The 13,462-nt window shown below is 47.4% G+C and overlaps 4 protein-coding genes across 4 annotated transcripts; 3 read left to right on the forward strand and 1 right to left on the reverse strand.

The window, feature by feature from the left end:
- Window positions 1–244: 244 nt before the first annotated feature.
- Window positions 245–902, forward strand: N7519_004011 (uncharacterized protein; the record flags this gene model as incomplete). The annotated part of the gene is made up of 3 exons (XM_057290787.1): window positions 245–373; window positions 416–665; window positions 733–902. The coding sequence occupies 3 exons, from the start codon at window positions 245–247 to the stop codon at window positions 900–902; spliced, it is 549 nt and encodes a 182-aa protein (XP_057151989.1).
- Window positions 903–3,433: 2,531 nt separating this feature from the next.
- N7519_004012 (uncharacterized protein) lies at window positions 3,434–3,852 on the reverse strand (the record flags this gene model as incomplete). The annotated part of the gene is made up of 2 exons (XM_057290788.1): window positions 3,434–3,597; window positions 3,657–3,852. The coding sequence occupies 2 exons, from the start codon at window positions 3,850–3,852 to the stop codon at window positions 3,434–3,436; spliced, it is 360 nt and encodes a 119-aa protein (XP_057151990.1).
- Window positions 3,853–7,907: 4,055 nt separating this feature from the next.
- Window positions 7,908–9,508, forward strand: N7519_004013 (glycosyl hydrolase family 79 C-terminal domain-containing protein; the record flags this gene model as incomplete). Its single annotated transcript, XM_057290789.1, has 2 exons — window positions 7,908–7,943; window positions 7,976–9,508. 2 exons carry the CDS (start codon window positions 7,908–7,910, stop codon window positions 9,506–9,508), a joined length of 1,569 nt encoding a protein of 522 aa, XP_057151991.1.
- A 1,855-nt stretch (window positions 9,509–11,363) lies between these two features.
- N7519_004014 (ammonium transporter) lies at window positions 11,364–13,205 on the forward strand (the record flags this gene model as incomplete). Its single annotated transcript, XM_057290790.1, has 3 exons — window positions 11,364–11,475; window positions 11,536–11,867; window positions 11,940–13,205. The coding sequence occupies 3 exons, from the start codon at window positions 11,364–11,366 to the stop codon at window positions 13,203–13,205; spliced, it is 1,710 nt and encodes a 569-aa protein (XP_057151992.1).
- Between the last annotated feature and the right edge of the window lie 257 nt (window positions 13,206–13,462).

Consider the following 13,462-nt stretch of genomic DNA (forward strand, 5'->3'; position numbering starts at 1 on the left):
AGTGGGGACATAGTAGGCGCCAGGGCCAGAAACAACGGTCAAGTACCCCTACTATGTATGTCTACATATACCTGCGGACCACATCTGTACATATGTAATGATTTAAGATCAACCAAATTCTTCAGTTACTTGATGTGATCTAGGGATGTTGGGAGAGTGAACTGATTACAAAGACGTTGGGCTCTCTGTCCTTCCTTTCCCCTCTCTCCAACTTACATTCAAACCCCGTCAACCTGAACGCAACATGTCTTCGGACTATATCGCACCCAACATTGACATTTCCGATGTAAAACTTGTGGATATCATCAAACAGACAGACAGAGCATTTCTGTGCCGAGCCCGCTGGCAAGACAAAGACTGCGTGCTCAAGGTGGTAAGTGACGAAGTCATACAGCGTGCCTGTGATCTCTAACAGGCCTGGTGGTTCCATCCGTATAAATGGGATGAAATTGACCCACGGTTTCGCTCTATCGATCTTCTCAAAAATGAGAGCCGCGCATATAGTGGATTGAAGGCTCGAGGCTTCTGTGAACGAGGATCTGTTCCTGACTTGTATGGGGTAGTTGTGGATATTTACCCTGAGGCGGAGGGTTGGCAGCCTGAACTCAAGAAATTTTATGATAGAACTTTCCCTCAGGGTCTTGATCCCAAGGCTCGCCCAAATGGTGTCCTGATGGAATACATTCCTAATGTGAACGTGTTTTGAGCTCTCTAACTACACAGAGCAAAGAGCCCACAAACTCCAAGAACTCCTGACTGAAATCCACGAGGCTGGGACTGTACATCTTGATCCCTATCCCCGGAACATGCTGATTCAGGGTGATTCAGATCAGGTACTCTGGATCGACTTCGAACTTGCCCAGATATTTGACCCAAAACACCCCAGGCTTTTTTGCCGATGAAAGCTTATTCGTGGGTGCCTTCATGGAAGCACTGGTAATTTTGCCAGTCCTGGTTTGGTTTCGGGGTTCCGGCTGACTTCTTTTGCACTTATAGGGTAGGGATCACAAGCTAGGGGAGTACAAAGAAACGCGGGTGATCTTTTTCCAGTGACCCTTGAGGGGCGGAGTTTCGAGGATCAAAGGCTCTCGCCTATTTTACCAATGTCTCCTTTTGAGAATGTCTATTTAGCGGAAAGATACTTACTCACTTTCTCATTAACAAGGGATACCAATTGCAATACCTTTGAGTTCCAGAAGATAATCTTGGTCATTCTCAGATTGCGTTTCTACACACCTGCTATTCTATGAACGGGTATTATGGGAAATTGAACTACATAGGTATGATCCTCTTTACCATGGAGCAAAAACAAAACTCTGCAGTGTAAGATAAGTATCTTCCGGGAGCAAAAATTCAGTGACCGACGCAGGGATCGAACCTGCAATCTCTTGATTCGTAGTCAAGCGCCTTGCCATTGGGCCAGCCGGCCTGCTAGTTATATGTCTTTTGGCCCAAATGTGCATAATAAGCGAAATTTAAAATGAGACCCACTCCGGATGAGTCCTGAGATCTGATTGGTGCGCTTGTAATCGTCCAAATTTAGTATTCGTTATTAAATATAATTGTAATAGGAGTTGTACCTCGGGTTGTAATCTTTTGCTTTGGTGTAGAGAGTATATACATGTATACATGCAGATGTAGTTTGTTGGGATTTGTGAATATCATGGCCTATGTCTTTGAAGCAATATGTATATTGTACGTACTTTGAACCTCGGGATATTCCTAAATTCCAGGCAATTCCCATAAGGTACAACCCGTGGATGGGCAATATAGGTATATACTACTCCGTACTCCATAGTCTGTATATAATCAAGCTAGAGAGGGTCCGCTCCCAAAGGTATGGGGATTTCAAACTAGCATCGCTATAAATACTCCCATTGTGAAAGATTTCCACGGGGAGAATTGTTCTTGACAGATTGCCTGCTCTAGGATCGCCATGTTGGCCGTTTTGTATCGAATCTTTCAGAAGTTCCAGTCTAGGCGTCTAGTTCTAGACTCTTGTATCTTCCACAGGTATTTCAAGCTCCTGATACTTATTACCTGGTTAGGTATAAAACGTCTTATTTACGCGCTATCTACATATGGGTTAGTGTGTTATGTGATGAGGGTTTGAAAGATGATCTTCTGTTCCTAACATGGAAGGCAATCCCGGTCGCTACTGTAGCCCAAGAACGAAATATTAAAATAGTATAATATCAGAATATTCTAGACTATTATTTACACATATTTCTACTTTTTGGCCAAAAGTGAAGATTAAACCGCTGTTTGTTCTTCAACCCTGCCGAAAAGCCCTTGCCGCGAGAAATTCTTGGCAAATGCTTAACCAAAGGCTTTCTAACTGGACTTTTATGTATACTTGAGAGAAGACACATGCCATCATGTTGAGGTTCGACGGCATTTGGAATAAAGACACCATCAGTGCTAAGTCGACGTGTGACAGGCGCCAAATAGTTGCATCTTGAAGCTCGTGAGCTAGACGTTTGCCCAGGTGAGAGAACAACTCGGCTAATTGGTGATAAGTAATACTTCCGGGTGGTAAGTTACCTAGGTACGTTTTGGGGAAGCCCCACACAAAAAGAACGTTTTTTTCGACCAGTTCTAAGATTTACAACAGTTTTTGGACGAAGGGCAATCTGTTTGGTTATCTCAAGATTTTCATGTGTATGCCTCGGTTGGGCAAGATTTGAAATTGAAACACTTGCAGAAGATCTGTGAATGGTCACATTATAGTTTCGGAGTAACGTCGGAAATGGGTTTGTCAAGGATGCACTAGGTAAACCTTAAAGGTGGAGCCTCGTCAGACTAGTACACAACGCTGCCCAGCTTGTTGTTGATAGTGGCATTCTTATTATGTATGATCAGGCCAGAACGACCGTCACCCATGCTGGTTTCCTACGACGGCATTGACAGTGCGTCTCAGAGAGTTGCACAGCACAATCATGTCCGAGCCAGAGGATCAAAGATACTCGACACCAAGCATCTCGTAGTTTCGGTGATGTATAGGCTATTCCATTCAATGCAACCCTTATCTCAAACAATCCATTCCTTTCGCGCCTACTAGGCAATTGTTAATATCTACAATGGAGATGAGATCATGAAAATGCTGTACAATGTGTGTTGTACGTGAGACGACAGTTGTAGGACCTACGGAAAGGAAGAAAGGGTAGTGCAGACTACATGAGAAACTTTCATGTGACAGAGAGGTTTCAACATATATGCCCTTCACATTTCGTACACCCTCTCCCAACAGTAGCAGATGAAGCTAGAGCGATTATATACATTGGCAAATAAGGGAGGTCTCCTCCTGGTATCAGAAATAGGCCAGTAGCTTAATAATCTGACTGGCTGAAATGTCAAGCTAGAAACCGAAGCCTTCTGCATGACTAAATTGCTGAACCAATAGAACGAGCTAGCAAAAGAACCATCAAGTCGTTCACTTCTGGTTCTTGCAGGCGGCGTTCTCAGAAGCGCACTGAGCCATGTTGGCACCGGGGGCACCGCGGCAGAGATCGAAGGCATCCGAGCAGCAGCTGGCGTGCTCAGCGACACAGGATGACATGTTCGCATCGGGCCCGACACGGCAAGAGTTGTACTGGACTGGCAAGTTTCGGCGCGCGACGACAGAGAGCCAGTGCAGGAAGCATGTTCAGAAGCACAAGTGGCCATGTTGGCATTAGGAGCACCACGGCAGTCGTCGTAGGCAGTCGAGCAGCAGGCCGCCTTATCGGCAGCACACTGGGCCATGTTGGCGCTGGGAGCAGTGCGGCAGGCGTTGTCCTTTGCCTGGCAGTTGGAGGCAGCCAGAGAGCCAGTGGCCAGAGCCAGGGCAATGAGGAAGTTGACGCGAACCATTATGGCGAGTTGGTTTAAGTGAGTTGGAAGAATTTGTGGAAAAGATGAGAGTTGGATATCTCTTCTAGCAAAGGGTGTTACACCTTCTTAAACTACTGACGTTGAAAATATCTAGAAAACAATAGTGTCGATCTTTTCCAGCGGTCAATGGCTTTTCAGCTGGTTAGGGGAGATCGTCTGAAACAAATACTAGTTTTAGAGATGTCTTGGATATATTTAACTATGAAAGTCCTCAATGTAACCCCGGAATGGTCTAAATAGGGCGCTGGCCTTGCGGATCTTGGATATATGAGACATGTTTGTAATAAGAGGTCCACATGGGAACCCATCGAGTAAGTGTTCCCAATCACATATACTCCGTACTGGGCGCTGGATCATTAAGCTATTCATTAGACATAAGAAGACGGAAGTTTACAACATAGGCCCTTTGCGAAAGGTAATAGTTCAAAACCCCGATTAGACATTATTTAATAGAATTGGCAAGAGGATATACAGGCCAGTGGTTGGGTGGACACGGAGAGACCGTTGGTCTCCCTCGTTTATTCTCCTGGTCCGCTTTTCCTATTCACTATTAATGATCAGCATCTAGAAAAAAAGGGGGCGATGGACTTAACGTACCCACACGGTATATCCTGGAATTTGTCACTAAAAAACCGTTCATTTACGGCAGTGTATAGCCGCCAGTGCGCCATATCGGATTTTGCCAGCAGAACATTTCACTCACTTTCGATAATTTCTAGTCTATTGAAAGTGAGATATCGTAAAGTAACATAGAATTTGTATAATAATGGTAATTACCGGTAAGCTAGCGGTGTGGAAAGCGGCCAAATATTAATATGACGATCTGGCGCACTGGCGGCTGGACCCGCAAACATGGGGCTTCGTGGGCAAACGGGGTCTGTCGGATGCTCCAACGCGTCAACTATAATGATTCAACCCATTTGGCGCACTCTGAAGCCGTGTTAGCCCTGATTGTTGGTGCTTGTTTCGACATGCCGAGCCTCAACATGATGCCAAGTCTCTTCTTTGGCATATACATAAAAGCCCATTTTGGGAACATCACGGACCGTCAACTGGAGGTGTGGAAGAGATATCAGAGGATGATCGGTGATTGAAAGGCCGCCTTTGACAGGGCACCTCCGCCGGGATCCATATCTTTTGAGCAGAAACAGGCACCCGGGCACCTGTGGACGACTGGTGATCTCCACCGCAACGAGGAAATTGTCTCTAACGGAAGAATATCTTTTCTAGCGAGAAAGCTTTGATCAAGCCTTTACCAGCAATTTTTCGTGGCCATTTCTCCCGTGATAGACCGACTTAGTGCCAGGACTTAAAAACTAGACAGTCAATTTTCAATTATCCAGGAAATGGCTTGCATATCCCTACTCTGTCACTACCGACAATCAGCGTGACATTCAGGGTTGACATCGAACGAATTTAGTTCGAAGAAACACAATATTGAGATCGCCTTAACCGATAGTTACTCTGAATCTCACCTGGAACAGAGTTTTATTTCTTGAAATGAACAGCAAGTGGTCTGAGACAGGGCTAGTTAGCGTTTCCAGAATAACACATTGAAGGTGTAATGTCGAGTCACAGGACATCTGTGTGCACTAGTACTGAGACCATCTTACTCAAGCTGGAGAACTGGGAACAAATAGTTTATCCTTTCGGATGCCGGCATCATCTAACATACCCCCAACCTCCGGCATTATGGTACCTGGGGATCATCAATCCGCCTACAATATATAGATCGCGTTGCGGGAAATATGTTGGGCTCTACACTATGTAGGGACCAAAGAAGCAGAGGGAGAGAGTTGTATTGGGAAGAGAGAGGAGCAAGCTCCCATACAAGCTAGTATCTACCAAACGAGGATACGGTGCCTAAGGCATCCAGGTATCAATCCATAACAAAATCTCCGCAGAAGGCCTATCAATGTCTTCCATATATATCAGCTTCGTAATCCCCTAAGATCAATTATGCCATCCATTACCAATTCGCGGTATTCCTCATTCCACAGACCTAGCTATCTTTTGTGCAAATACATCCTCTCTCCCGAACACTATCTTGCAGCCATGGCTCCTTCTATAAACGAATTATTCTAATCACTAGGTATGCAGCTGCCTACCTTGGAACCGGTACCTGGTGAGTGTGACCTGGCAACAACCTTGGAAGCGGATAATTATTCCCGAGGTCGATGTGGAGAATCCTGGGCCAGGGTCGGGCCGTCCTGACCGGGCCAATTTCCATGGATCACTCCGGGGGTAAGATGCAACACTGGCAGGATCTTGTTCCGTGAGACCTGATTCTGCATGGTGGTTTCCGCTGACTTCTGCTGCTGCTGTATTTGGCAGGGCTCTCTTCCAAGCCTTTGTCTTTTGCCGCGATAGCCTGCTGTGTTTTAGTTTCAAGCTAATGTACGTGTGGGGCTTAGTTGCAGAAGAATTGGAATCTAATATCTAAGCAGTGCCACTGCCAGTATAACGCTACAAATGTCCTTCCTCGAAGGTCACCGGGTTCTACAATTGACCATAAAAAGTCTATACCTAGAAAGTACACAATAGGAGCCTGAGCCTACCTAGGTAGATTCCAGGATAATGAAGTGAGGTATTTAAGCTATAGAGGCATATTTATGGAGATGCGATACAGATGGAGAAAACGCTGTGTGGATTGACTGTCTCGGACGGGGAGAGAAGGAAGAGAAGGAAGGAGAGAGAGAGCTATCAACCTATGTAGGTTTCTATCATATGGTGATGCCTCAGGCATCCAACATCCCCCTCATAGAACCTGCCTCACCCCTGATATCCGGCATACAATATAGAAAAAAAAAGCTCTAAGCTTGTTGTTGAGACTATCTATATCCCCCTTGGCTTTAGCGTGCGCCTTACACTGAACCCTCTGGTCCACGTCAGCCAATCTTGGCATACCTCGTACTGCACTCGCTTTCTCAAAAGCGAAGGTGGAATCATAGACGCTGCTCTTATGGCCGGTGTCTATTACACCACGTATAAGTCCCTCTATAATGTATAATAGCCGGTAGTCGTATGTAGGTAGAGACGGAGGTGATTAGAATTGACGATTGTCGCACTGGTGTAGGTATCTAGCATCTAGTATCTGGCATCTGGTATCTGGTATCTGGTATCTGGCCCTAGCCCTAGCCCTGGCTCTGTACACCATACACTATGCACTATATACTGGCGTACTTCTCGTTGGTCAAAAAATGTGTGTTATAAAAGAGTACTCGGACGTTCGAGTATATAGGCGTATACGGTTGCATGAAAGAATCTCGATGAAATCTCGATGAAATTTCGAATTTGTGTGACGTTGAAAACTCTGTACTCCGGTAGGCCGAAAATGTGAAAATGCGCGATTATACGCGAAAATGTAGATGAATGGCGCACACTTACGCGAAAAACGTGCTTTCTCCTAAGCAACGGAGGTCTCGGTATATAGGGTACCGAGGTAGGTGCGGGGTGCGGGGTGCCGGGGTAGCGAGCATATTAACTGGGGTCCGCCGATTGTCACTCCACTCCGTAAGATTGCAACGCTTCTATCATACTCTGGCCCTACCCGGGGATACAAAAAGCACCAATAGCACTGATTAAACACCGCACCTGACTGAATGTGGACCGACAACAATACTGCTTTGCAATGAAAACCTATGGCCCATGACCCGGAATATTCTTCACCTTCAAACTATCTAACCGCTAAGTGGCCGGGAAAAGCCACGTCTTCAAAGACTACCACATTGCCTCCGCATCTGCTACGTCTGCGTTCCCTCGCCGAGCTGAGCGGGGGCGCATGTCGATCGATTATATCATTGTAACTCGGGCACCGGAAGCTTGGGGCGTAGGTTTTGGGGCGTTGGTTCCGCTGGGCTCTTCCCAGCAGCTCTTACCTTCGTAGGCCTTTGTTCCCGTTATTTCAATTGCCGTTGTCCCGCTATCTCGTGGATCTATTTAACCCATCTTTGCTCATGAACAGGAACTGGCGCTTGATCTACATATTTTTACCGCATGACCAATTTGTTGGCAAACGTTTTCTCCCCGTTAAGATGGCCTACATCTTGACATTCATTCTCTTGCTACAAGTGGTTCTAGCCTCCTCTTCTCTACTATTAAGGTCCCACTCGATAGCCCTAAAAGGATCCTTAGGCCCGATATCTATGGCTATTCCATAGAACCCTCTTCTGTTGATCCGTATATCCAGAGCAACTTGACCTCAAACATATTGAAGAACATTGCCGAGATTATTGGGAAACCGGCACCGATCAGAGTCGGAGGTAATATCGCAGATCAGACGCAATTCGAGCCCAGTTTGGGAACGCCGTCATCTGCTCTGCCGAATGACACCAAAGTGGAAGTTTTCCGTATTCGCAAAGACTGGTTCGCCGGCTGGAGAGATTATTTCCCAAGCAGAACAGATTTTGTTTACACGCTGAACCTACGTAACACTACTGGCTCTTGGTCAACTGCGATGAAAGAAGCCGAAGCAGCGGTCCACGTTCTTGGCGAGTCCCTCTCCTTCTTCGAGCTTGGCAATGAGATCGATCACTACATCTCCAAAGGCTGGCGTAAACCGGGTTGGGACACAAAGCAATATACTCGCCAGTGGTACCAGCTCACCGATCAAATCCTGTCGTCCGCGTTCTACAAGCAAGCGAAGCGGAAGCCGCACTTTCAAGCAGCGGTATTTGCAGATCCACCATGGGTCCCGGATCAGCAGGACGAGGTCGACGATTTTGATATTATCAATGTAACTCGTGCTGGACTGGTTGATCCTAGCATTATTCAAACCTACGCAGTTCACCTCTACCCTCAGTCGACGTGCGACGCAGCACGTGAGAGCCGACTCTCTCTCGATTTGCTTTCAGATCACCAAGTCGTTTGGACCAATCTTTCCCAATATATCCCACAAGAGGCCGCCGCTCGAGCGGCTAACAGTTCACTTGTGCTCGGCGAGACTAATTCTGCTTCATGCAGTGGAAGGAGTGGCATCAGCGACACTTTTGGTGCTGCTTTGTGGGGAACAGATCTGGTCCTAACAGCAGCGAGCATCGGTATCGAGCAGGTGTTTTTCCATCTGGGTCACCAGAGTGAATATTCAGCATTCACCCCATTGCCCTACAACTATAAGGGTGAGGACCTTTCCGCCGGGATCAGAGCGAACTTTTACTCGCACTTTTTCCTCGCACATATCTTAGCGGGCAACAATGGGCGGCCTTGGGAAATAGCCGCTTTGCCAGCCGCAAATGCTTCCGATTTCAGTGGCTATTCCATATTTTCAGGCGAACAACAATTAAATCTCGAGAAGCTCGTGTTTATAGATTTGGGAGTATGGAACTCCACCCATGGGTTGCATAACCCCTCGACTTTGTCCGTGACAGACTCTAATTTTGCCTCTTCTGGTACCCGACCTCAGCGAAAAGTGCAGATAGATACCCCTTGGAAACCAGGAACAAGGATAGAAATCGTGAAGCTCCAGGGCCCTGGCACTAATGCCAAGAGCGACGTTAACGTTTCGGGTGTCAGCCTGGATTCCAGGACAGGTAATTTGCGAGGTCAAACAAAAAGGGAAGAAGGAATTGTTCAAAATGGTGGTCTCGTGCAGATCGAGCTTCTTCAGGCAGAGGCAATGTTGATACAGAAGGCTTAGGAAGCCCGCCTGTGGGGGTTCAGGTTCCCGATGCTTCTCTCTCCTGTCCGCCTCTTTCGTTCAGGAATCTCATACATTGTTTCTTTTTTTTAAAAAAAAAGATTGAAGCTCCATTGTATCGTGATTCGATGAGATGTTAATGCAAACTCTTTCACCAAGTTCAACAATCCATAATATATAGCGACGATCCCCAGTTATATTTATCTGTAACGCCCATCTATATATCAATGACTACTTCTTCGTCCCTACTCTCTTGGTTTAGGCCCGAATCCTCGATTTACCTCAGAAATCGCCCTCAAAGACCCGGATCCCGCCACCGCTTCTTGTCAAAATGAAAATCGTGCATAATCTCAGTATCATCGCGACGCTTTGATATACTTAGTAGTATGCTTGACTAATTGAGTACCTATATAAGGTATCATCTTACTAGTTTTAGGGGCATCCTTACATTTCTTCTCCCCCAAAATTGCACCTATATGTTGTAGTGACCAAAGCGTACCAATGGGTGTGCTCAGATCTACTTAGTGAGCAAAAAGCGGCCAGGTCTGAGCACTAATGTGGAAAGAGAACGCCAAGAAGAGAGGAAATCAAGTACCAAGGGCATGTAGATAGGGTATGGAGATAGGGTCCAGACTCCGGCATCGGCCGACACAGATAAAAGTGAAGATTCCCGGAGATCGGGAAAAAACGGAAAGCCAAGAGAAACCCGACGGGACCTTATCTGTCGCCAATCGTTGGCTCATTCCCACTTCGACACGCTAACCCCAAAAGGGAAAGGCTTAGCTTACGGCGGAGCCCCACTTGGCGCGAGTGGCAAGAAGGACTTTATCTGTAGCCAATCACATCCACGAGAATCCAGCGTCACTCATCCAATTGCTGGTGGCGGATAGGGATTTTGATAGAATTTGAACTGATATCCGAGTGAAGATAAGCTCCTGCTTCTCTTCTCCAGAATAACTCCACGACTCTATTCTATACAGGAAGGGGGGGAAGTCCCTGCAGAATATCTGTGATAAGCTATCTAGCTATCTTATTTAGATGAAGAATTCTAGAATGATGAAGATATATAAGAAGTAGACCCTCCACAGAGGGAGTGGAATCCTACTTCCCCAAATCCCCAGGAACTATTCCCGAAATCGAGTCACTGTCGAATGGTACATGTGATCATAATCTACATGTAATCTCCATATCCAAAGCAAGGCCAAGGCTTGGACTATTGGCATGGGAAGACCCATACTTATCATCCCTTGCCACATTATCTTGCGGCTGTTTACGCCGGGGAAGACGAGGTTGATGACAATGTGTGTGTCAATTGTGTTAATTATCCATACAGAATCGAAATCAAAATGGAAAAACCTTATATAACCAAACCTGGAGATTGGAAACATGGAGAGGGAGAGAGAGAGCTGGGGGAATATAGTATTATCGGGATTATCCCATTGCTATTGTCACAATCTCTGGACCACTTTGAATCAGCATTTTTCAACTATCTCCGATTTTCTCCTGCTAACCGCGCCTGTCAATTTCTTTTTCTTTTTATTGTACATGTTTCATGACTCCCTTTTAACTTTTCATCTCTCAGTGCTTTTTTCCATTATCTAGGGGAGAATTGTATTTGAATTGTCATATCACTTTGCTTACTATTTGATTTTGACAACCTTAGACCCACCGGTGTCGATCCGACTTATCTCTGGAATTTTTTGGTTCGAAGAAGTTTGGGTTTCCTTATTTTTATATTCGTGGCGAATTTCTTCTTTCCTTATCTTCTGGAACATCCTTTTTTTCTTTCTCACATTTGAACGCCTTGCTATACCCTTAACGCATTTTCAATTTCAAAGGAGCCTCTCAAATCACAATGGCGTTCAGCGGGAAAGCCCCGTACGCCCCGGACTATGCCTCCTACAACTGGATCGGAGCTCCTGCCAACTACGACCTCTCGACAAACCCAGACTTGGGCGGCGATTCCCGTATGAAGTCTTCCCTGTCTCGTTAAGGGAATGGTGATCTAACATTGGTTTCCTATTTAGGCACTGAAAATGTCAACAAATGGTTTCAATCCGGCGACCAGGCCTACATCATCGTGGCCTCGGCCATGGTCATGGTCATGATCCCCGGTCTCGGCTTTCTGTACTCAGGATTGGCTCGCCGAAAGTCTGCCCTTAGTATGATCTGGGCCTGTATGGCGTCCTTGTCTGTCGTGACCTTCCAATGGTATTTCTGGGGTTATTCACTTGCTTTCTCCCCAACTGCGACCAACGGTTATATCGGCAACTTGCGCAACTTCGGTTTAATGAACACATTGGCCGATCCGAGCCCCGGTTCTCCACTGGTTCCTAACTTGCTCTACGCATTCTATCAGGTAAGATCGAACATTGGGAATCATTGAACTGGTTTCCTGCACCCAGGACAATACTGACTTCTTCATCCCTAGATGCAATTCTGTGGTGTCACTGCAGCTATCGTCATGGGAGCTGTCGCTGAACGCGGTCGGCTTCTTCCCGCCATGGTCTTCGTTTTCCTCTGGGCTACTATCGTTTACTGTCCGCTAGCCTGCTGGGTCTGGAACGTCAACGGTTGGGCATTCAAGTACGGTGTGATGGATTACGCCGGTGGTGGTCCCGTCGAAATCGGTTCCGGTTTCACAGCTCTGGCCTACTCGATGGTCCTCGGTCGCCGACAGGAACGTATGATGCTCAACTTCCGCCCACACAACGTCTCTCTCATCCTCCTCGGCACCGTTTTCCTCTGGTTCGGTTGGCTTGGTTTCAACGGTGGTTCCTCGTTCGGAGCTAACCTGCGCGCAACCATGGCCTCCTGGAACACCAACCTGACTGCCGCCTTCGCGGCCATCACCTGGGTTTTGCTCGATTGGCGTCTGGCTCGCAAGTGGTCGATGGTCGGCTGGTGTTCCGGTACCATCTCGGGATTGGTAGCTGCCACACCCGCCTCCGGATTCATCTCTCCCTGGGCCAGTGTCATCCTCGGCATTGTGACCGGCATCGTTTGCAACTACTCCACCAAGATCAAGTACTGGATCCGGATCGACGACTCTATGGATGTGTTGGCAGAGCACGGCATCGCTGGTATTGTCGGCCTGATCTTCAACGCGTTGTTCGGTGACGATGCCATTGTTGGTCTGGACGGCGTCAACACCGGCACCGGTGTCGGTGGCTGGGTCATCCACAACTACAAGCAGCTGTACATCCAGATCGCCTACATCGTCGCTACCGCTTCCTACAGCTTCGTCATGTCCGCCATTATCGCCTACGCAATCAACGCCATCCCGGGTCTGAACCTGCGCGCCTCCGAGGAAGCTGAGCTGCTCGGTATGGACGACGACCAGCTGGGCGAGTTCGCCTACGACTACGTCGAGGTCCGTCGTGACTACCTCGCTTGGACCCCGCAAAACCACGACCAGCTCGAAGACGGCCACCAGGTCCCCGCCGCGCAACGCTACGGCATCGGGGAGCATAGCGAGATGATGCTCGGTGGACCGCCGCGCGAGGTCATGCTCGAGGGCCACGCGCCCAACGGTGAGATCAGCCAGAGCAGCCGCGGCACTAGTGAAGGTGACATCGCTATGCACGAGGTCAAGATTGCTCCTGCTCCTCGCCAGGTCGCTGAACAGCATCCTCCTGATACACAGGGTGCCGAACCCGTGGTGCTAAGACCGGTCCAAGAGAAGACGGAGACCTAATCACACTCTCCATTCCCCCACACATTTTCCCTGCATCACATTTGCATGGCATACATTTCGCATACGCCATTCCGTCCAGCAAGCTTTGATTTTCTCGTTTTCGCTTCTTTTAACTCGATATCCCTTGAGCGTGCTTCTTTTCTTGCGACTAAAGCCTGGGGCTTTTGCTATACCTCCAACCTACTCTTTGACTTTCGATACCTCTACCACCAACTCTCTACCACCGACCTCACATACTATCCAACATCTCACCCTCC

Source organism: Penicillium mononematosum, assembly GCF_028829835.1.
Source record: "Penicillium mononematosum strain IBT 11891 chromosome Unknown utg000002l:1.0-8112719.0:1.0-8118358.0, whole genome shotgun sequence".
NCBI lineage: Eukaryota > Fungi > Ascomycota > Eurotiomycetes > Eurotiales > Aspergillaceae > Penicillium > Penicillium mononematosum.